This window comes from Oncorhynchus gorbuscha, linkage group LG14, assembly GCF_021184085.1.
Source record: "Oncorhynchus gorbuscha isolate QuinsamMale2020 ecotype Even-year linkage group LG14, OgorEven_v1.0, whole genome shotgun sequence".
Classification (NCBI taxonomy): domain Eukaryota; kingdom Metazoa; phylum Chordata; class Actinopteri; order Salmoniformes; family Salmonidae; genus Oncorhynchus; species Oncorhynchus gorbuscha.
In genome coordinates this window covers 64,866,325-64,891,033 of record NC_060186.1, presented here as the reverse complement: position 1 = coordinate 64,891,033, position 24,709 = coordinate 64,866,325, and the positions used below count along the sequence as shown (strand labels likewise).

Here is a 24,709-nt window from a genome sequence, read left to right as displayed (position 1 = left end):
TTTTTTTTCACAAAGGACTTAAACTTTATAAATAGTCTTTCAATGGAACATTAAATCAGCAGGGATTCTAGAATTCTTACCAAAAACCCAAGAGATTTTCAGAGAGCCTGACAAAGTGATAGTTATCTGATACACACATCCTTTATCTACTCCAAAAATATCTAGACTTTTAGATCCCTCATTGTTAAATATATCAAAATATATGCTGACACTTAGCAGTAATACAGAAGACCACAAAAAGCAGAGTTTCAGGCATTGGTCGGGTGATTAGTTTCGATTGGTGCAGAGATAAAAACACCTCCTGGGTAAGTGAGAAGTGGAATGGTGGAGATCAGAGGTCAGGAACATTTGACCCATGTTACCATGGAAACCATAGGTACACATGACCTATCATGACCATGTCCCAATAGCCCAAACATAGTATACCATCTCCTTTCCTCACTTCTCTTGCCATAGGACTTTAAATGTTTGACAGTTAAATATCACTCAACACCTATAATATATCATTCCCCCCTCCTCAGTGACATAAATTAAAGGAGATGAGGAAAGTAAATGTTAAAAGAGCTTTGGGACATACCCAGGGTGTTCTATTCTAAAGTTGTCTGTGGGACACCCAATTTCCGTTCATGTAGTGCCCTCTACGGGCTCAATGCTGTAAATACATGTCTGGGAGTAAAGCCATGGTGGGTCTGTCTGTGTGCTGATGGTGCAGAACAGCTGATCAGGTCAAGAGTGTATCTTCAACTCTCTCATGTGAATCTACCCATGAAACAATATGACTAAGTCAAAATCCAAAATGACAATTTACCACGTCACAAAAAATATCAGCAGCAAAACCCCACTAGACAGAACACCGCAGAAAGATAAAGTTTATCGTCCTATAGCCAGGCCGTCTCAGGTGTAGAGTGACTCTGTCCTCTAATTGGATAGATCGATGAGGGGAGGGCTCAGGTGACACCCATTACCATGGCAACCTCCCAGACGTCAAACCCTAAGGTCAGACATGTAGACACTTCACTCCCTAAACCACAGATCTAGGATCAGCTTAGATTCACCCTCCAACCACAATTCTAACCTTAACAAACAGGGGGATGAGGACATATCTGATCCTGGATCAGTGGTTAAAGTGTAACGTCTACCTCCCCTAACTTTGTGTCAGAATGTGCTTTGGTCTTCTTTACCCTTGATGCCAAGTGGCACCTCTAGATAGAAACCAGCTCTGGTGCCAGTCTGTTTCTGCTGCAGCCAACCGGGCCTGGCCATTGTCTGGCTGGGCAGTAATATAGCCTCGTTACAGAAACAACCTTCTACACCGCCAGCTATATAAGTACAAACTACTACAACCTCTGTGAATCTCCATTCAATCATTTAATATCCAAACTAATAAATTACTAATAACAAGAAACCAATTGTTTTTCATTATTGACCACGAAAGTCTTGGCAAGAGGACTTTTTTCAATTAAAACACATTATCCAAATAAGTTAAATTGAAATCTTTATATATTGTATTGGTTTACTCCATTTAAATATTTATGTATTCATTTTTAAATATAATCATCAGCTACAGGTCTTGCAAAAAAAATACTACTACTGCACTGTGCAACTGCTGTCTACAGAGGGTCAGGGGTCACAGAGTCAGGGTTCAAATATGTACACTTAATAATTTCATAAAACTCTATTTACAGTCGTCTTTTAGCTGGTATTTCTATAGTATTCAGAAGGATATTAAGTGGTAACACCACAGCAGAGTACAGAGTAGGTCGCTTCTCAAAGGGCACCTTCTGCCTTCTGGTCATTATTTCAAACAATTCAACTCAGGTTGGTAACTACTTGGTACCAAGTTATACTTTTTCCAATGAATCCTTAAGAAACTAAAATGTAATTACTAAGTAAATATTAGGTAACTTACTGCCATTTAATCATGCAAATTCAAAGTAAATACCAGGGCTCAGATTCACAACACTGTCTTAAGAAGACATTTCTTCTTAACTGACATTTTATCCTTAACTATAGACTTAAGAAGAAAGTTAAGCAAAGTTGCTATTCCTCAAAAAGGTTCTTGGAAATTTTTGTGCGCAATTTCTTATGTTTCTCCTTAAGTAAAAAGTTAAGAAATTAGATTCTTAAATAAAGTTCCTGGAAATGTTAATTCCAAGATAGCTAAACCATCGTCTTAAACTCAGGGCAGTGAGAGAAAAAGCTCATGAAAGCAATTGAACATGTTTAATTCACACAAATGTATTATTTGAAACCCCAAAACATGTTTTAGAACAGTAATCTCAGGAAGAAATATGCTAACATCATTGGCATAAAAGCTAGATAGCTAGTTAAAACGGTTGCCTTGCAACAAACATTTTAAGATGATTTGTAAGAAGATATTTGAGAAGTTTGTAAGAAAATCATTAAATCTTAAGATATTGTTGAGGAATTGTACTTCTGACAATCTTATGAAGTGTTTTGTGAATCTGGGCCCAAGTGAATACTGGACTGTAAAATAAAGTGTAAGCAACATCCTTTAGGTAGGGACCTCAGATCTCGCACCAACCCTTATAGTCAGAAATGAACCAAAACATAACCTAACCCTTCTCATTTCTCGTCTTCCAGGTATTTGGTCAAATCTCAATTTAGGACTTGTGATTCAAATTCAAAACTAAGCTAAAATAAAATGAAAAAGTTTTACTTCCTCGATTTACACATACATTTGTCAAAAATAGTCCCTCTGAAAAATATATTGCATATGCCATCTTAAGAAATTGACATAATAAAATATTTTCGATAAGGAAAAATTGTAAAGTAGGAGAATATATATTATTTTTTTCAAAGAATCTGGGCACCACTAGCAACAAAATACCTATTGATAATATTTAAATTTAAACCTTTATATGATTTATCCGATACAAGCTTTGTTTAGTCGCTATTTTGGGGTATGATTCAAACTGTTATAATGGAAAATGTTTCAGATGGCTTTTGGGTATTATTCAAAACTTTGCAGATTAGGCACAAAGTCCAGCAATAGAACATTTGCACAGTAAGAAAGCAATCCAAGGTAGTGTTTTAAGAAGTACTAACTCAGTCAGACACTGCCACTTGTCTAGGACTACACGTGACGGACAGACACTTCTGCAGAAGATTACAAGGCAATGTTGAATGATTGTGGTTAAAACACATCTCAATAACGCGTATCAAAAGGACATTTTTCAGAGATTCCAAACAAAACCTCCGGAACATCACATTACGTCATTCCGCACAGCGAGTTACACCAAGAAGCCAACTCACCTGAACCCCCTGGACAAAAGGACATTTTTCAGAGATTCCAAACAAAACCTCCGGAACATCACATTACGTCATTCCGCACAGCGAGTTACACCAAGATGCCAACTCACCTGAACCCCCTGGACAGCGTGGATGAACAACAATAATACCAGTGTGGATCCACAATCTACAGGAATGATTTTTCATTGTACATATTATTTCATTAGATGATATGACAGGTTAGTTGGATAGCAGGTAACATATAAACCAGAGGTGACCAACACTACTCCTGGAGATCTACTGAATATGCAGGTTTTTGCTCCAGCCCTGCTCCAACTAACACACCTGCTTTTACTAATCAGTTGTTAGAGCAGGGCTGGAGCGAAAGCCTGCATACCCAGTAGCTCGCTAGGAGTAAGGTCATTCACCCCTGAAGTAACACATAGATAGTATGCTGGCGGATGTCTCTAATAGTAAAACACATAAAGTAGTTATGCATTGATAAAAGTTGCCATAACACAGCCTTAGTTTCCATTCTCTACTAAGCGCACAGACAGTGATAATACACAGTATTGTCCCCAGTTATAATATAACATATTAGTAGCTTAACATAAATCAGAACACAATCATAGACGTTGTAATTCAATAATGGATTAGTGCAATCTAACAAGGGAGGGAGGAGACGAGAGGCGGGAAGAGGACAAGAGAAGGAGAGGAGTGGTGGTGCTCTGCTTCGTGACATCCTTTGGTTTATCTTGGAGAGGGCGGAGCTTCGAAGGATGGAAAGGGATGGGGGGATAGAAGTAGAATGAGTAGAATGGACAAAGATCCACAACATGTGGACCAGCAGCCATATTGGATGTACCATGTTGTAATGTTGAATAAAATGCTTATCACTCGGGAATCTCTGAGGAAACCAAGCCTTTCTCAGTGTTATACTCAAACAACAGAGTGTTGACCGGGGTGAAATCTATGTGGATTTTGTCTGTGGTTTTGTACTTTTTCCATTCTACTCATCCAATTTCTAATTGGGTGGGACTAGCTGCCTAAAGCTCTACCTGCAAGTCATAAGGCAAGTCATGGGAACAACAGGGTCGCGTTCAGGAGAGTGCAACATTACAGAAAGTTAAGATAGACATGTATAGTAAGCAATGGTCTCTGCAATACATTACATTTCCATTTGAACGTTCTGGAATGTTTCAGACTTCTGAACACTCCAAAGATGTGGGCACTGACATCAACAACCCTCCATCTGATAGGCCAATGCAGAGCATGAGAGAGGTTAGCCCTCCACAGTAAGGGGGCTCTCCATTGGACCGTTGGACAAAAGCATGACGACGGTCCTGTTCTTCGGAACAGAAAAAGGGGTTCAGGGGGAGATTTCATCTCACATGACCCTATTCTTCATATAGTGCCCTGTCTTTGACCAAAGCCCGATACAGCAGGGGTTCCCAATTACATTCAGCCGGGGACAATTTCTTCTTAAGCGGATGGTCGGGGAGCCAGTAGATGGTTATAAATGATTTGCACCCTGCAAATTGACCACAAGTATCCCAAACAGATATAGTATTTGATAAAAACATAATTTCAAACCTTGATTACACTGGGATATGATCATCTCCATTTATGAGTGGGAATACTTGGACAGATTTCCTAAATTAAAATCACGTAGAGCTGATTTTACCGTTTTTTTATGTCCCACAACAATCACTATTTAAAAATAAATAAATAAAATAATTTTGTTCAGAAAACTTGGGGGGCTGCCTATTGGGGAACCCTGCTATACAGTAACATGTATCTGCTAAGTAATGCACTTTATGGGGAATAGGGTATGATTAGAGACTCAGCCAGCGCTGAGGGTACTTCAGAATAGTGTGTTGTGTTCTGTTCGGACAATGCAGGAAGGGAAGGTGAGACTTCCACTTCCTTTGTGAACCTGCACCTGTGGTTTCACTGTAGCCAACAGACTGAACACACACACACACACACACACACACACACACACACACACACACACACACACACACACACACACACACACACACACACACACACACACACACACACACACACACACACACACACACAAAACCTCATTGTGTGTGTGTTCAAGCTGCAAGTGCCCTCTCGATCACAGCTGCCTCAGAGACAAACACAAATGAAGAAGAACGTTGTCATCACATCAGGCTCTAACATCAACGTCATGATGAGCCCTGTATGGCTCTGGTAGCACAGTCCTTCCTCTTGTTAGGTCACCAACATGGCTGTCCATGCACATGGTGACGAGCCCTGTACGGCTCTGGTAGCACAGTCCTTCCTCTTGTTAGGTCACCAACATGGCTGTCCATGCACATGGTGACGAGCCCTGGTATAGCAGGACATGGTTAACCAGGACAGCTAGCAAATATCTCCCTTCTGTCCAAGCCAGTACAGTTCTAGTTCCAGTTGAGGGGGTCAAAACTTCACCTCCCTAGTAACAGTTGTAAAAGGGGGTAAGGTACTTCAGTACCCACTCCTTCAACGCCATTCTGGGGATTCAGATATCAGTGATCCCCTTCCAATACTTGATCCTTCAGCAGCCCTCCCTCCAGTTCAGGGGACCCCCAAACCCCTTCAGGGGTTCCCCCTCTCATCCTTCAGCCCCATGTGAAGGAGTGCGTGTGCTCCACTACGGTTGGTCAGTCTGCCTGTCCTCTGCTGTCCCCTACTGCAGGTTCTTCAGGATGCGTCCGTAGCGGAAGTCGTAGACGTGGCGGCAGAGGTACACCAGTTCAGGGTCTATGTCGGCGGGCACCTGGCGGTGGTCGGGGGGGTCGAAGTCTGAGGGGCAGGGGACCACTCTGGCAGCGCCTGGGGGCACACCCTCTGCACGCCGCTTCACCAAGGCACAAAATCTATAGATGGAAAATCAAAGTGAATTTTGAATGCCGTCGCACCTTTTCTTCCTCCTACTTTACATTCCTACCTCCAGACATTTAATCCTTGTAAACATTCCCTGACTTAGGTCAGTTAGGATCACCACTTTATTTTAAGAATGTGAAATGTCAGAATAATAAGAGAGAGAATTTCAGCTTTTATTTCTTTCATCACATTCCCAGTGGGTCAGAAGTTTACATACACTCAATTAGTATTTGGTAGCATTGCCTTTAAATTATTTAACTTGGGTCAAACATTTTGGGTAGCCTTCCACAAGCTTCCCTCAATAAGTTGGGTGGATTTTGGCCCATTCCTCCTGACAGAGCTTGTGTAACTGAGTCAGGTTTGTAGGCCTCCTTGCTCACACACGCATTTTCAGTTCTGCCCACAAATCTTCTACTTGATTGAGGTCAGTACATTGTGATGGCCACTCCAATACATTGATTTTGTTGTCCTTAAGCCATTTTGCCACAACTTTGGAAGTATGTTTGGGGCCATTGTCTATTTGAAGACCCATTGCGACCAAGCTTTACCTTCCTGACTGATGTCTTGAGATGTTGCTTCAATACATCCACAGAATTTTCTTTCCTCATGATGCCATCTATTTTGTGAAGTGCTCCAGCCCCTCCTGCAGCAAAGCACCCCCACAACATGATGCTGCCACCCCCGTTCTTCACGGTTGGAATGGTGTTCCTCAGCTTGCAAGTCTCCCCCGTTTTCCTCCAAACATAATGATGGTCATTATGGCCAAACAGTTCTATTTGTGTTTCATCAGACCAGAGGACATTTCTCCAAAAGGTACGATCTTTGTCCCCATGTGCAGATGCAAACCGGAGTCTGGCTTTTTTATGGCTGGTTTGGAGCAGTGACTCCTTCCTTGCTGAGCGATATAGGACTCGTTTTACTGTGGATATAGATACTTTTGTACCAGTTTCCTCCAGCATCTTCACAAGGTCCTTTGCTGTTGTGCTGGGATTGATTTGAACTTCTCACCAAAGTACTTACATTTCTTGGAGACAGAATGTGTCTTCTTCCTGTGCGGTATAACGGCTGCGTGGTCCCATGATGTTTATACTTGTGTACTATTGTTTGTACAGATTAACGTGGTACCTTCAGGCGTTTGGAAATTGCTCCCAAGGATGAACCAGACTTGTGGAGGTCTACAAGGTCCTTGTACTCTACAGACTTGTGGAGGTCTTGGCTGATTTATTTTGGTTTTCCCATAATGTCAAGCAAAGAGGCATTGAATTTGAAGGAAGGCCTTGAAATACATCCACAGGTACACCTCCAATTGACTCAAATGATGTCAATCAGAAACTTCTAAAGCCTTGACATCATTTTCTGAACTTTTCCAAGCTGTTTAAAGGCACAGTCAACTTAAGTGTATGTAAACTTCTGACCCACTGGAATTGTGATACAGTGAATTATAAGTGAAATAATCAATCTGTAAACAATTGTTGGAAAAATGACTTCTGTCGTACACAAAGTAGATGTCCTAAATGACATTAAGAGTGGTTGAAAATAAGTTTTAATGACTCCAACCTAAGTGTATGTAAACTTCCGACTTCAACTGTCCAATGGTGTGTGTTAATGATGGATATACGGTCTTTCTCAGTGTGTGTGTGTGTGTGTGTGTGTCTGTGTATATATATATATTTTGTTTCTTACCGACAGTACTGCGCTAATGGGAGAACATAGCATCGGTCTTCGATGCAGGCCACACTGTTCTCGTCTTGATGCCGAGATGCAAAAATCTCATTCTGAAAAGAGAGAAACAGACATAGAAATATCAATCACCACACAATCAAAAGGGTACAGAGACAAGATGGATGAGAGGCACGGAATCTCATTCTTCTTCTCATGTCTTGCATCTGCACTGATGGAGAAACAGAAGACAGGTGAAGGCAATATAGTAAAAGCCTACTGGAAACCTGCTTCCACCAGTTACGTCAGCACACATCAGTGTAGATGAAGGAAAGGAGACAAGGAGAGGCCTCTAGACTATTGAAATGAAGGAAAGGAGACGAAGAAAGGAGACAAGGAGAGGCCTCTTTAGACTACTGAGATGCAGCCAGAGTTGAGTAGAGCAGAGTTATCCCGAGTTGTTCTGTGGAGTCAGAGAGTTGTCCTCACCTCACAGTGCATGCTGGGGTCTCGGACTCCCTGTGTGTGTTCAGGTCGATAGTACCAGAACAGGCTCATCATCAGCTCTCCTGAGGAGGAGACACACACCCACACGGTCAAAACACCAGACAGGCAGACACGCATTCGCACGTGCACAAAAACAAACAAACACTCACACCCACGTGCACACACAGCAGACAGTGAAACAACTACAGAGGATCAAAGGACCAGCCGGGTCTTTAACCAGCCAGACATAAGCAGCATTTCAGACATAAACAACCATTCACAGCACACAGACACACACACCAGGGATTCCCTTAGCCGGAAATAGACGTTTTTTGGCACCCCAAAAATTTAAACTGATAAATAAAACTGTTGCAGGCCAAAATGACTGGTAGAAGAAAACAAATTCCCATTGCAAATGTTTTAAATTTAAATTTATGTAAATACCAGTCGATGTAAATTAATTTGACCGTCATGCTTATCGGTCTATAGTTTAATTTGCATAATTTATTGGAATTAAATTGGCCTGTGTTTATTTTGGTTAGTCATCATGTATCTTATTCATTCAACACAACTATCACACGCGCGCAGCATACAGAGCCTATTCTGAACAGGATTTCTCCTGCAGAGCCTCAGCTGGGTGCTACTGGAGTAAAACTTGGACTTTTACAAGCCCATTCATTGCACAACAATTCTAAATGCAATCGCGTATGAAAAACCGTTTTAGTGCACAATTAAAGAGCTACTATTTTTATTTCTCAAATGGTAATTGAAGCGTGCAGGCCATTCCCAAATAGGCATAGGCCTACGAGCTTGTGATTTGAAACAATCCACAGCTATTTATTTAAATAACCTAATGATTCCCCCCTTTCCTCTCTGGCTAAGTCATGCTTTCTGGAGAAGTATTCTGTATAGAATTCATTTTGTTGCCCAGAAGCCAAAGGCACAATCCTAGTCATATTAGCAACCCATCCTGCTGCATCTTTAGATTCCCCCTCTTTCTAAGTTTCGAACAGAGATGTTCATCTCTGTCACATATGGGACCGCTATCCGGTACGCTGTTTAGAACAGTGTTTAGAAAATATTCAATCTTCCCTACCACATTGTCCAGCGCCGGAAACCCCGACACACACACACACACACACACACACACACACACACACACACACACACACACACACACACACACACACACACACACACACACACACACACACACACACACACACACACACACACACACACACACACACACACACACACACACACACACACACACTTATTATACCCCAACAACAGGTTCAGACATCCTGCTGTCTCTCTCACCAGATTTGGGGTCCTCCCATAGCGCTGATATCTTGGCGACGTAGGGCAGGGACTTCTTCCGGGGACCGGCGCGCAGCAGCACTGTGTCTCGGACACGTATCACTTCGCCGTCTCTCTGTACTCCTTCATAACACTGCCGTAAGGCCGTCTCGTCCTCCCCCTGATACACACAGTCAAAACACACTTATCTTTATTCTCCAGTCACTGGCGACATCAGCAGTATTCTATCAGAAAGGTCTCAGAACACATTCTCATTAACAACAATGAGCCAATTGAAAGCTAGGGATGGTTAGGTTACCATGGTAATATGAGGGAAGTAAACTCTCAGTACCTCAACACACACAAACTTGATCCCACATACCGCAATGAACACTTCTTTCTCTGTGGGCACTCCTACAGGCAGCCACCCGTTGGTGGCCCGTCGGTGGCTGACCCGCTTCTGCTTGGCGGGAGATAGGTTGTGTGTCGGAGCTGGCTGTTTCTGGGACAGCCTGGTTCTCCCCATGGACAGAGAGCCATTAGGGGGCTTGGAGCCCTGAGGGCACTCCCTGGCCAGCTTCAGCCTGGCCTGGGGCACACTGCGGTCAGACAGGGGGGTGAGGAGACGGGGCTTGGCCTGGGTGGAGGACGGGGTGGTAGGGAGGGGACAGCCTGAGAGGGGGAGTGAGGGAGAAACCAGAAGGGAGGGGTTGTGGTCACCCTGGGGGGAGGAGTAACCCTCTGGAGAGAGAGCGAAGGGAGGAAGAATGGACTAGTGTTTACTCCATAAACAATGCTGCATAGGCCTCATTAGATGTAATGCTACATAGGCCTCACTAGATGTTATGCTACATAGGCCTCACTAGATGTAATGCTACATAGGCCTCACTAGATGTAATGCTACATAGGCCTCACTAGATGTTATGCTACATAGGCCTCACTAGATGTTATGCTACATAGGCCTCACTAGATGTTATGCTACATAGGCCTCACTAGATGTTATGCTACATAGGCCTCACTAGATGTTATGCTACATAGGCCTCACTAGATGTTATGCTACATAGGCCTCACTAGATGTTATGCTACATAGGCCTCACTAGATGTTATGCTACATAGGCCTCACTAGATGTTATGCTACATAGGCCTCACTAGATGTTATGCAACATAGGCCTCACTAGATGTTATGCAACATAGGCCTCACTAGATGTTATGCAACATAGGCCTCACTAGATGTTATGCAACATAGGCCTCACTAGATGTTATGCTACATAGGCCTCACTTGATGTAATGCTACATAGGCCTCACTAGATGTTATGCTACATAGGCCTCACTTGATGTAATGCTACATAGGCCTCACTAGATGTTATGCTACATTGGCCTCACTAGATGTTATGCTACATAGGCCTCACTTGATGTAATGTTACATAGGCCTCACTAGATGTTATGCTACATAGGCCTCACTTGATGTTATGCTACATAGGCCTCACTTGATGTTATGCTACATAGGCCTCACTTGATGTTATGCTACATAGGCCTCACTTGATGTTATGCTACATAGGCCTCACTTGATGTTATGCTACATAGGCCTCACTTGATGTACTGTTACATAGGCGTCACTAGATGTTATGCTACATAGGCCTCACTAGATGTTATGCTACATAGGCCTAACTCGAGTCCTATGTCATGCTTTTCTCTGATTCCCTGTAGATACTGTTTGTTTACTGCAATGTACTCAATGTCTGGGACAGAGAGACAAAAATGTCTTGCTCTTGTAAGAAAATAAACATAATTCAGTCACGATCACGCCAAATGGCGAGAACACACAAGTGATAATAACACATCCTCATTTGCAATCTGAGAAGCATAAACAATGGATGTGCCTTTGAGTGTGTGCTCAGTGAGTTGGAATTCCCTTATAAATTATATTTACAGTACATGCACTACATAATTCCAAACTACCACTACTTTTTAAATCAGCATATAGAGGCCTAGTCAGTAGGCCTACATTCCATGTGTCCTCCTCTTACCTGTCTTGATGCTGTGTGTACACCCGGAGCAGCCTGTGGAGAAAGAGCAACCCCTGCTGTTGACCGGCTGCATGGCTCTGTATGTGTAGCCGCTGACCCGACAGGCCTCGCTGTAGCAGGGAGTGCCCACTGAGCCACAGAAGGCAGGATGGGCCAGCGTCGAGGAATGGGACACCGGAGGACCCAGCAGCTTGGAGCCAGACACCCTGCCGGGACACAGTGTCGAGGAGCTAAAGTTCAGAGGTCGCGAGCTGAGGTTGGCTGATGGAGCTCCAGGGTGTGTAGGATGGGCGATGTGGACGTAGTAGCTGGAGAAGCAGGCGGGGTCAGCGGTGCAGAGGCAGGGGTGGGGGCTGAGGGTCAGGGCTGCATGGGAGTGGGGATGGGAGGGTGACGTCACTAGGCACTCCCGTTTCACAGAGGTTAGGGCAGAGTTTAAAGGTCGTTCTTCAGAGTCAGCGTAGGCCTGCTGACCCAGGAACAAGGCCAGGCGATGGCAGTACTCCACAGAGCCCTCCGGGGGACAGCAGTAGTATGGGCTCAGCTCTGCCTCCACCTGCTCCTCTTTGACGACGGGCTTCAACGGGTAGGCTAGCATGCTGCGCGACTGGTAGCCTGGTTTGGTTAGCCGGTGGGTGCAACCGCCAGACTCCCACTCCACTTTGGGCTTCTTGAAGTTGGACTTCTTGCAGGCAGAACAGCCTACCTCTTCTGGAATCAACTGCCTTCCCTTCTGCTTAGGCTGGCGACTGCACGTTTTAAGATTCGGTCGCCGTTGCGGTTGCTTCTGCTTCACGTCAACTGATGCGGTGCTCGTAGCCTTGCAGTCCATCGTCGTAGTCGTTGATGTCGTTTTCACTCGCTGTTTGCTAGTCGCCGAGGTGCTCGTTAACTTTAGCAGCGCGGCAGCGTTGAGTCCAGCTAGCCGTCGGGGAGCAGGGGTGTGTAACATTTGTAAAGTCATCATCTCTTTCTTCTGTCCTCTGTCTGGTTTGGCTGGTTTCTTGGAGACCTTCTTAGTCTTCTTGGAGCTTTGGCACGGGTCAGGCTTGTGCGATGCGGAGGCCTTGCTGCTGGCTCTTGGAGCATTAGGACTGCCGGTCACCCCGTGCCTGGCTGCATCTGTCCCCAGGAACGACTCACCGCTGGTAGGCTCATCCTGCTGTCTCCTGGCCTGTTTAGAAGCCGGCTGGGTCTCGTTAGGTCTCTCCAACAGCAGACTGTTCACAGCCTCAGCGTTGAGAGAAGCTAGCCGTCGCTTACGTGGCTCTGGAAATGGCAACCCCTGCTCATCACTGGTGCTTTTTGATTTAGTTTTTGGTATCATCTTCTTTGCCAGGACTTTCCCCTTGGCTTTGTCTTTTCCTTTGTCCAGTTTCTTGCTCCGCGATTCGGGATTGACGGACGGTTGAGTTGGCGAATCATTCCCCCTCTCACTGGTGTCCTCCTGCTCCTGGATGTCCTTCTCCAGTCGGGTGAGCAAAACGTGACAGCTAAGTCCCTCCTCCTCCGGAGCACCTCCCCTTCCTCGTAAGGGATAAGATTTCCTGCTCCGCCTCCTATTCCGCTCCGGAGTCTTCTCCCTCCTGTCCATCATCTCTTTAACCCCGCCCCTTCCTCGCTTAGTTCCGCCCTTCTTCATGGTCCTGCCGAATCGCAGCGTGCGCTCAGGCCAGGCCCCGCCCATGGTCTCACCATGTGGCCTATCGGGGCAGTGCTCCTGCGTCACTGTGCTACGACTCTGGCTAAGAGAACCTTTGTTCTGGGCGTGGGTCATCACATGCTGCACCACTAGGCCTGGGGAGGAGAGACACACTGTTAATGTCACTCCTAAAAACAGGGTAATATGGCCGGGGAAAGTATTCATTAGGCACCAAACGGAAGGAAACAGACAAGCAGGGACTATCTGAATTTGTCCAATAAAAAAAAAGATGGTTTCTTTTCGTATTTCTCATCATTTCCGTTTTGCTACACTGTGTCCTAAAGAATACAACCCTGGTATCTCTTTAATCCCTATCTTATCACCTAAACCAGTGCCGAGATCTACCGCACAATGTTTTTAAACCAGACTTAAAGAACATACCATTAACCTAAAAAAAACAGTTCTGTAACTGGCCTGCCAATATTGTTCTTCTCGACCATATTATATTTCAAAACTTGAGCTTTGATTACAAAATATATCATTTGGTGTAGCACTTCCGAGGCACAGCTCGCGCTGTTGCGGTGACCGTATTAACGCCACACCAGCGGTCACGAGTCATGAAGGCAGTCAAATTATACATGACCATTTAGTGACGGTAATTAAGCTTCTCCAAGCTCTGATAGTGCTGCTGGTCATTAGTAACCTACCAAACATGCTAACTGCCTGGTACTCAGCATTCTATTTTCCCACTAATCACTAACATCAATTGGATAATCTAATCAAACACTTCATGAGAGCCCATGAGCTCATGTTGCACAACATTTCTATAGGCAATCGAATTGCAGGAGAAAACAGACTGATTGCTGCTAATAGGCTAGACCTACTGTATTTATTTCTCAACTCTCCTAATACTAATAAGCACATTGCTTATATTTACAACGGGATTAGATCCTACCTGGCTGGCATGAAAATAAACCACAGGGAAAAGCGTCCTCCATTCGCCATTTAAGTGCATACTTTACATGTATTTTTCCCCTGCCCCTGTTTCGAGACAAGTGCATGATGGTCTATTCTAAATCAAAACAAATGTCACACATATATTATTTAGTATATGTAAAGACAAGTTTAAATCAAGAACAGTCTGATGGGTGACAATATTATCACTTGGTAGTTACAGTCTTGTCCAATCGCTGCAACTCCGAAACACAACCCAGCCAAGTAGCACTGCTCCGCTTAACCCAGAAGTCAGCCGCACCAATGTGTCAAAGGAAACACCTGGCAACCGTGTCAGCGTGCATTGTGCCCGGCCCGCCACAGGAGTCGCTAGAGCGAGATTGGAGAATATCCCTGCCGGCCAAACCCTCCCTTAACCCAGACGACGCTGGGCCAATTGTGTGCCGCCCCATGGGTCTCCCGGTTGTGGCCGGCTGTGACAGAGGCTGGACTCGAACCAGGATCTCTAGTGGCACAGCTAGCATTGCGATGCAGTGCCTTAGACCAATACATCAATCGGGAGGCCAATAACTTCTTAAAATTAAGTACATTAATCCGCTTTACAAGGAGTGTAGAGCCTAACTGGCATATATAAGCAGTGCGTGAGCTTAATTTTCACCGTAAAAATGCACCTTTATAATAAAATGCACAATTGCATTTGCGGTCACTGTTGATAATGGTGTTTTCTGCTAATGGGACATGCATTGTGAACATTACTGCACCTATAATGTTTAGAAATAGCCTATAGTTTATAAACATTCTGATCTGTTGTGTGAGCCACATTGCATAAAAAAAGTTTTTTAATTTGGGATCTAACGCATCCCACAACATGTTTGGAATATTTATTTATTGTACAGAATAGGTCGACTTTATACTATGGGGGATAGTAAATTGACATAGTCTAGTGCTTTTACTGTTCGTTAGGCCTACTGATCTTGTTGGCTGAAGGAAAGCAAATGTGGACAGTTCTTCCAATATCTTCAATATGCATCTCGGAATTGGATAAGGATGCACACAGTTGCATCCCTGATGTGTCTGTCTTCACTTGTAGCCTGTGAGTGAGAGGCGCTTTGGATTGCGCAGCACACTCAGGGATCTTTGACACTTCTTTTTTCTCAATGACATTCAAAATCAGCATTGAAAAAAGGCATAAGTTTACGTTTGTTCCACCTGAGACCACTACTATGACACACCAAATGTGTTTGATGGAGCGCGGGAAAGAGGCAGGAATAGACTTTTGTGGGCTACCGTCCAAGCCATGTCATCCAATGGTGCGACTACTGTCGGCATCTAGAGATGTTCCAACTTGATTAAACGTTAGGAGGTAAGAATTAGAGCAGTGGTGTAGTCTACGGCGATACGGACAGGACTTATATTGATATTGATTTGAATCACACTGCTGCCCTCTCATCTATTTGCGCCATACGGATTGTGGTTGTTGTGGATGGCTGTTCAGAAACTGTGTATTTGAACCTAATAATGGTTGAATTTGAGAAGCTGCCTATCAATCACTGTTTTTGAAACCAGTGGACAGCCAGTGAAAAATGCGCTCTTGTAACAGCTGCATAATGCGGATCCCAGCTTATGTAATAAAAGATGAGCTTTAATTGATCAATCTAATTCCTGCTGATAAAAACCCCAATACATAGTCCTAATGGACACATGTTCAAACTCACACACATACAGTTGCCACATACATACCATAACATTCATGTAATGTAACATAATGTAACATTAATGTAATACATACAGTTGAAGTGTTTTTTTTTATTCCTGACATTTAATCCCCGTATAAATTCCCTGTCTTAGGTCAGTTAGGATCTCCACTTTGTTTTAAGAATGTGAAATGTCAGAATAATAGTAGAGAGAATGATTTATTTCAGCTTTTATTTATTTCATCACATTCCCAGTGGGTCAGAAGTTTACATGCACTCAATTAGTATTTGGTCGCATTGTCTTGAAATGGTTGAACTTGGATCAAACGTTTCAGGTAGCCTTCCACAAGCTTCCCACAATAAGCTGGGTGAATTTTGGCCTATTCCTCCTGACAGAGCTGGTGTAACTGAGTCAGGTTTGTAGGCCTCCTTGCTCGCACACGCCTTTTCAGTTCTACCCACAAATTTTCTATAGGGTTGAGGTCAGGGCTTTGTGATGGCCACTCCAATACCTTGACTTTGTAGTCCTTAAGCCATTTTGCCACAACTTTGGAAGTATGCCTGGGGTCATTGTCCATTTGGAAGACCCATTTGCAACCAAGCTTAACCTTCCTGACTAATGTCTTGAGATGTAGTTTCAATATATCCACATAGTTCCCCCCCCTCATTTTTCCACCCTCTATTTTGTGAAGTGCACCAGTCCCTCCTGCAGCAAAGCACCCTCCACAACATGATGTTGCCACCCCCGGGCTTCACAGTTGGGATGTTGTTCTTCGGCTTGCAAGCCTCCCCCTGTTTCCTCCTAACATTATGGCCAAACAGTTCTATTTTTGTTTCATCAGACTAGATGACATTTCTCCAAAAAGTACAATATTTGTCCCCTTGTGCAGTTGCAAACCGTAGTCTGGCTTTCTTATGACGGTTTTGGAGCAGTAACTTCTTCCTTGCTGAGCGGCCTTTCAGGTTATGTCGATATAGGGCTCGTTTTACTGTGGATATAGATACTTTTGTACCTGTTTCCACCCGCATCTTCACAAGATCGTTTGCTGTTGTTCTGGGATTGATTTGAACTTTTCGCACCAAAGTATGTTCATCTCTAGGTGACAGAAGGTGTCTCCTTCCTAAGCGGTATGACAGCTGCGTGGTCCCATGGTGTTTATACTTGCGCACGTGGTACCTTCAGGCATTTGGAAATTGCTCCCAAGGATGAACCAGACTTGTGGAGGTCTACAATCTTTTTTCTGAGGTCTTGGCTGATTTCTTTTGATCTCCCATAATGTCAAGCAAAGAGGCACTGAGTTTTAGGGTAGGCCTTGAAATACATCCACAGCTAGACCTCCAATTGACTCAAATTATGTCAATTAGCCTATCAGAAGCTTTTAAAGCCATGACAGCATTTTCTGGAATTTTCCAAGCTGTTTAAAGGCACAGTCAACTTGCGCCATGCACAAAATAGATGTCCTAAACAACTTGCCAAAACTATAGTTTGTTAACAAGAAACGTGTGGAGTGGTTGAAAAACGAGTTTTAATGACACCAACCTAAGTGTATGTAAACTTCCGACTTCAACTGTATAAATGCCTCATGAGCTTCGTTCAACTGTCCCACTTGTTTATCTCCAATGTTTGTAAATATTGTTTAAAAAACACTGTGTAACCTTATAACATGGTTAAAACTATAATTGATATCAGTGATGGTAAGTCCTTGCATCCATAGCTGTCTATTAATCTGAGTGGTTATATTTCTCCAGGCCCAGCCCTCAGCTTTTTACCAAAACAGAGGCAGCGAGGCCCTTTTGTTATCATTTCATACATAGATTTGCCCTTTAAATATCTATATATTATCAAGATATCAAAGTGGCACCAACTAAAAAGGTAAACAATAGGCCCATAGCAAATGCAGCATATGGCATTCATTTTTCACATGTAAATATCACTTTTCAATAGTGCTCAAAGCATGCCATTCAATGAGCGCAGCATTTAATTTTCATTTTAACTCAAATCAATGAGCCCAATCAGTCCTCCATGGCAACTAAATCATAAACAACACAGTAGGCCAGGCTAAGAAATCATTCGTTTTGGGGTTACGCTCTGGTAAAACCATTTGGCTAGTCTATACTTCCATAGTTTCAAGTCCTATTCTTGAAGATCAAGATGTATAACATTTTTGGAGTAACTGGAATTCTGATACTTTGGGTTTTAATGTAAAGATATAATTTAGTTGTATTATTATATGTAGCAGAAAGTGATGGGTTAGAAGAAGCCTACATAACCAACCCATAAATTAAAATGTAACATCCATATGACCAGCTATGTGAACTTTAACATTGATTTATCCTGCAATAGATGTTGTTCAATTGGTAACATACATTTGTCTTCATCTAATGCCTCTTAAGGGGAAAGTAATCTAAAAGTAACTGAATGTAATTAGTTTACGTTACTAAGTTTGGGTTATCCAAAAGTTAAGTTACTGATTACAATTTTGGACAGGTAAATAGTAACTGTAACGGATTACATTTATAAAGTAACCTACCCAAGCCTTACAATGTATTGAAAATCAAAGCAAATAGGAGTACTTGTTTTTTTGTTAACCACTCTACGCAGAATAGCCGCATGTGCACAGTCCCTCCAATCGTTTGGAGAAAATATTTATATTTTAATTCAGCTTTATTCAATTGTATTCTTCATACCATAAAATAATACCACCAAATTATAAGCACATCTTGTCTGCTAAATGAACTAGTGTAGCCCACAGCCATTTTGCATAGCCACATCAGGACAACTCAGAATACGCTATTATTTTGTTCTGAAATAAGACTACATTTTCTTCATATCATGCTTCTTTAGACATGTCTAAAATAAATAATGTACTTATTGTGAAGGTGTAGGCTATATTACATGGATTTATTGTGAAGGTGTAGGCTATATTACATGGATTTATTGTGAAGGTGTAGGCTATATTACATGGATTTATTGTGAAGGTGTAGGCTATATTACATGGATTTATTGTGAAGGTGTAGGCTATATTACATGGATTTATTAGACTTTTTAAAATGGCTTGCAGGCTGTGTGGAAGCCAGGAGATGCTAAATGTGTTTATGTTAGTGAACGGTCAATTACTGTGAGACCGACAGTTATTTGCTTGACAATGACCGGTTGAAGAAATTGTGTGACCTCCACAGCCCTAGGCACAGCTGAGCATAAACTGAAATAATTCCCTTTTTTATTTTATTTTTACTGGACTGATGATACCCGCACCTAATGGTCATGGTACTGAACAGGACAACTGGGAACTCTGAAAAAAATAGGTAAAATCATGATGTCAGTGATCCTCAGGTCGGAAAGTCGGAGGTCTAGAAAAATATAATTCTGAGTTGGATGACCATTCAAAGCTATTTTTCCCCAGTCGGACAGCAGCTCTTTGCTGTACTCTTTGACAGTCTCTCTCAAGTCATGGTTTTAAAAGTTATTCGATCTCACGTAGGCCAGAATCAAACTTTGCTATGGCAGGGGTCAAGGAAGCGCTGTAGGAGCGGGTTTTGAACTATCCAATTGGCCAGTGCAATAAGTCTCGATTTAGCCACAGATTTCCCGGTCCACCAGGTAGTCAGAGTTGGTCTTTTAAGACAAATTAAATGGTTCAAAATGGGAAAACTTTGCTGACCTGGTGCACAAGGCTTCTGAATCAAGTGCACATAACGTCAACGCCATTTTCAGGACATTCCTAGTTGATTGACCGGATGGTGACCACTGGCATAAACCCTTCCACATATATTCTGTATACACATATACTTGAAGTTTTCACTGATATAAAAGTACTGCCCAGTTCCATTTTGATCTCTAGTCCCTTATCCTAGCCCCCCTCCTACCCATTTGAAAATACTGGATAGATGAAAGCCCTATAGAAGCTCCACTTATGGAGCTAAGGGTCTTGAAGAGCTAGATGGAACATCATTACAGTGTATTCGGGAAAGTATTCAGACCCCTTCACTTTTTCCACATTTTGTTACATTACAGACTTATCCTAAAATGGATTTAATTAATTGTTTTGCTCATCAATCTAAAACAAAATACCCCATAATGACAAAGTGAAAACAGGTTTTTAGAAAATACCTTATCTACATAATTATTCAGACCCTTTGCTATGAGACTCGAAATTGGGATCAGGTACATCCTGTTTCCATTGATACTCCTTGAGATGTTTCTACAACTTGATTGAAGTCCACCTGTGGTAAACACAATTGATTGGACATGATTTGGAAAGACACACACATACCTATCTATATAAGGTCTCACAGTTGACAGTGCATGTCAGAGCAAAAACCAAGCCATGAGGTCGAAGGAATTGTCCGTAGAGCTCAGGGACAGGATTGTGTTAAGGCACAGATCTGGGGAAGGGTACCAAAACATGTCTGCCGCATTGAAGGTCCCCAAGAAAACACTGGCCTCCATCATTCTTAAAGGGAAGAAGTTTGGAACCACCAAGACTCTTCCTAGAGCTGGCCGCCCGGCAAAACTGAGAAATCGGTTAGAAGGGCATTGGTCCAAGAACCCAAATGGTCACTCTGATAGAGCTCCAGAGTTCCTCTGTGGATATGGGAGAACCTTCCAGAAGGAGAACCATCTCTGCAGCACTCCACCAATAAGGCCTTTATGGTAGAGTGGCTAGACAGAAGCCACTCCTCAGTAAAAGGCACATGAGGGGTGGCAGGGTAGCCTAGTGGTTAGCCTAGTGGTTAGTGTTGGACTAGTAACCGGAAGGTTGCAAGTTCAAACCCCCGAGCTGACAAGGTACAAATCTGTCGTTCTGCCCCAGAACAGGCAGTTAACCCACTGTTCCTAGGCCGTCATTGAAAATAAGAATTTGTTCTTAACTGACTTGCCTGGTTAAATAAAATAAAAATGACAGCACACTTGGAGTTTGCCAAAAAGCACCTAAAGGACTCAGACCATGAGAATCAAGATTCTCTAGTCTGATTAAACCAATATTGAACTCTTTGGCCTGAATGCCAAGCGTCACGTCTAGAGGAAACCTGGCATCCTCCCTACAGTGAAGCATGGTGGTGGCTACATCAAGCTGTGGGGATGTTTTTCAGGGGCAGGGACTGTGAGTCTTGTCAGGATCGAGGGAAAGAAAAACGGAGCAAAATACACATTGATGAAAACCTGCTCCATAGCGCTCAGGACCTCAGAATGGGGAAAAGGTTCACCTTCCAACCGGACACCGACCCTAAGCACACAGCCAAGACAACACAGGAGTGGCTTCGGGACAAGTCTCAATGTCCTTGAGTGGCCAAGCCAGAGCCTGGACTTGAACCAGATCTAACATCTCTGGAGAGACCTGAAAATATCTGTGAAGCAACGCTCCCCATCCAAACTGAAAGAGCTTGAGAGGATCTGCAGAGAAGAATGTGAGAAACCGTGCCAAATCTTGTAGCGTCATACAAGATTCAAGGCTGTAATCGCTGCCAAAAGGTACTTCAACAAAGGGTCTGAAGACTTATGTAAATGTGATATTTCAGTTTAAGTTTTTATGAATATGCAAAAATTCCTAAAAACCTGTTTTTGCTTTGTCATTATTGGGTATTGCATGTCGATTGATGTTGGGGGGAAATGATTTAATCCATTTTAGAATAAGATACGAATGCACTGTATACTGATTACTCATTCTCTGCTATCCATTTCTTACAGTGAAGTGGTAGGGGCCCTAGGGGAAGGGCTTAGGGGCCGAAATTAAACCATGCCAACAGGAGCCACATACCACAAAGAAGGTGGGTATCTATATCCACAACAAGACATTTCTCATAGAAAGAACTGTGTATTCAAAAGTTGCCAAAAATGAATTCTACCATCTTATCCATTACCTTCACTTAAAGTCAAACATGATCATATGACTCAATCAATAGTCTGGTAGAATCAGGAGTATTATTTTTTATAAGCAAACTCACTAAAAGGGATGAATAAAATGCAATCTGCTTTACGAAGAATCCAAACAGCCATTATTCTTAACATCCAACAGTATGGCAATTGATGGTTATTGACACTGTCTTAAGTGTTTGGAATTTTATACTGAAGCTGAAAAAAGTAGTCATTATGTCCGTAGGCAGATGACGTGCATACCTACATAACGTAGGCAGATGACGTGCATACCTATATAACGTAGGTAGATGACGTGTATACCTATATACCATAGGCAGATGACGTGTATACCTATATAACGTAGGCAGATGACGTGCATACCTATATAACGTAGGCAGATGACGTGCATACCTATATACCATAGGCAGATGACGTGTATACCTATATAATGTAGGCAGATGACGTGCATACCTATATAACGTAGGCAGATGACGTGTATACCTATATAACGTAGGCAGATGACGTGTATACCTATATAACGTAGGCAGATGACGTGTATACCTATATAACGTAGGCAGATGACGTGCATACCTATATAATGTAGGCAGATGACGTAATGACGCCACAAAAAATACAGCGTTACACAGAACAAAAGCAGAAAAATACTAAGTGCACACTTCCAACAACTAAACAAGTTCAAGTCGAGCAGTCATTTGAAAGAGTAAGAACATTTCAGTGAGACAACTCAAAGGTGAAATTCATTAACTCCAAGATAATGGAATTCATTGCCCTTGACAATCAACCGTTCTCTGTCGTGGGTGATGTTGGCCTTTGTCGACCAAGAAGGCACTATTTTTTAGATGTTGCCCTACCGGACTTACGCAGTATTGTTGAAACATCCATGAGCTACTTGCTATGGGTGTCACTGCTATTAGCTTCACAACTGACATTTGGACCAACGATGTCAGCCTCATGAGCATGCTGTCTGACAGCAGTGGGTCAACAAGGAATTTGTTCTGTGGAAAGCCGTATTGCATGCTCAAGAATGTGCAGGTTCTCATACCACTGCTTCCATTTCAACGGCACTTGAGAACATGTTTGAAACTTGGAAATGTGAACACACTCCTAGGGCCATTTTCTCTGAGCCTCTATACTGTGACTCCACCATGGTCGATGCTAGGTACAAGGACCGCTACTTCGATACAGACAAGAAACAGGGTTTACGTGAAATGTTAGACACAGCTGGACAAGATGGAAACGGACACAGTGACAGTGCGCTCCGAGGAAGAGAGGCCACGGACAGACAGAGTTGAAACTTCACTGCTTGACATGTATGATGAAATCCTGGTTGAGAATGAAACAACTGAACAGGCAGTTAACCCACTGTTCCTAGGCCATCATTGAAAATGAGAATTTGTTCTTAACTGACTTGCCTAGTTAGATAAAAGGTTAAAAAATCATAATAAACATTTAAAAAAATATATATATATATACACTTCCTGCTTAAACTGGGAACACTCGCAATGGCCGCCACCCATTATGCCATCATTCATTTGAATGAGGATTCCTGTTCTATTCATTATATGTCTATGGCAGTACATGCAGTCAGAACACTTTTTAATTTTTTTTTTTAATGTGTTCATTTAAAAAAATATAGATAACCAATGCGATTCAAAACGGTTATGACCGAGACCGAGGCCAAGACCAATGGCTGGCCATTTTACAGTCATCCAAAATTCCATGACTGTCACAGCACTACCTTTTAAATCACAAATGTATATTTTAGTCAATAACATCAACACTAATCTACGAAATAATCCAATAAATCATGAAAATAGAGGTGTGTGTCAAAATGACGAATCTATGTATGCGGAGCTGCGAATGATATCAATTTGGCCTTAAGTAGTCATAAAAAAGTGATTCCTTGCAATTCACTTTACATCTTCAGCAGAGATCATTGACCCTTCCACAGCACGATCATGTATAATTGGGTCGAACTGCACTTCACACCCGCTTGAGAAAATGTTGCTCCTGGTGGGTTTCTTTTTCATTTACTTCCAAGAAGCAGTAAACTTTCCACAATGTAGTCTATTCCATATGCTTCTTCTGAAAGAACGTTCTAGAATTTCCGATTCTCTGTAAAAATGAAAATGCGGAGATGCTAAACAATACTTAATAAAAGGAATGCAGCAAAATCGAAGCGCGTATGCCGACGCACTCAAAGCAAACAATATTGAAGAGATTAAAATAGTCAAAACATGATTGGACCGTTATCGAGTACGTGAGAGGTCGGGGAGATTTCCATATACATGAAGACAATCTGACACATCTGGGCATTTTAAACAGCCAATGAAATTCACCAGACATTCTAATCCAGCAGACATTACATTTCTGCAAACATTCTAAAATCAGCAGAACCCAATTAGGCAATTACATATTATTTGTATGAAATAATTGTTACATGACTGTAGAGCCCACTGCCTCTGGTTTCATTCGGTAAACAAGTTAGAAAACAAACAGACATGTCCTGTGTTGCCTAGCCTACAGGCTATACAGACACCTAATAAGTATGTATCTATCTTGCCTACAATTTCTCAGAGCAAGCTACTCCACATTTAGACACAATTATTTCCAGAACCAGGCATTCACGCTGACATTAATCTATGTAATTACACCTTAACACCGTGTGAGATATGGGGGCAATGACAAGGGGACCGATAACTTCCCCAAAATAACCCACAGGGTAAGGTGTTTTGAACTGATGCAGGGGGGTATTTTGAACACTTTCGATGCCCGAACAAAAACAATAAACACGAGGCGTCGGCTTGTTTGTCATGAAACGGTTTTCAGAGGGTCTACTCTACAGTCCATCTAAATCGATTCAAGCGCTTACATGTAACACCTGAGTTTCGCCCTGGTGACCTATTTGACTTGC

At 42.7% G+C, this 24,709-nt stretch overlaps 1 protein-coding gene across 4 annotated transcripts in view; it reads right to left on the bottom strand.

Moving 5' to 3' along the window:
* The window catches only part of LOC123995285 (bromo adjacent homology domain-containing 1 protein-like), a 37,016-nt gene continuing 12,307 nt past the window's right edge, over positions 1-24,709 (bottom strand). For 2 of the 4 annotated variants that reach the window (XM_046298791.1, XM_046298792.1), the window contains exons 2-7: positions 11,628-13,424; positions 9,983-10,341; positions 9,622-9,781; positions 8,302-8,381; positions 7,837-7,928; positions 1-6,146 (exon numbers count right to left, since the gene is read on the bottom strand). In XM_046298791.1, coding sequence (XP_046154747.1) covers positions 5,957-6,146; positions 7,837-7,928; positions 8,302-8,381; positions 9,622-9,781; positions 9,983-10,341; positions 11,628-13,404 — 2,658 coding nt within the window. In that variant the 5' untranslated portion in view covers positions 13,405-13,424 and the 3' untranslated portion in view covers positions 1-5,956. The remainder of the gene's footprint in view (positions 6,147-7,836; positions 7,929-8,301; positions 8,382-9,621; positions 9,782-9,982; positions 10,342-11,627; positions 13,425-24,709) is intronic. The other 2 variants (XR_006831800.1, XM_046298793.1) reach the window with 2 other exon arrangements.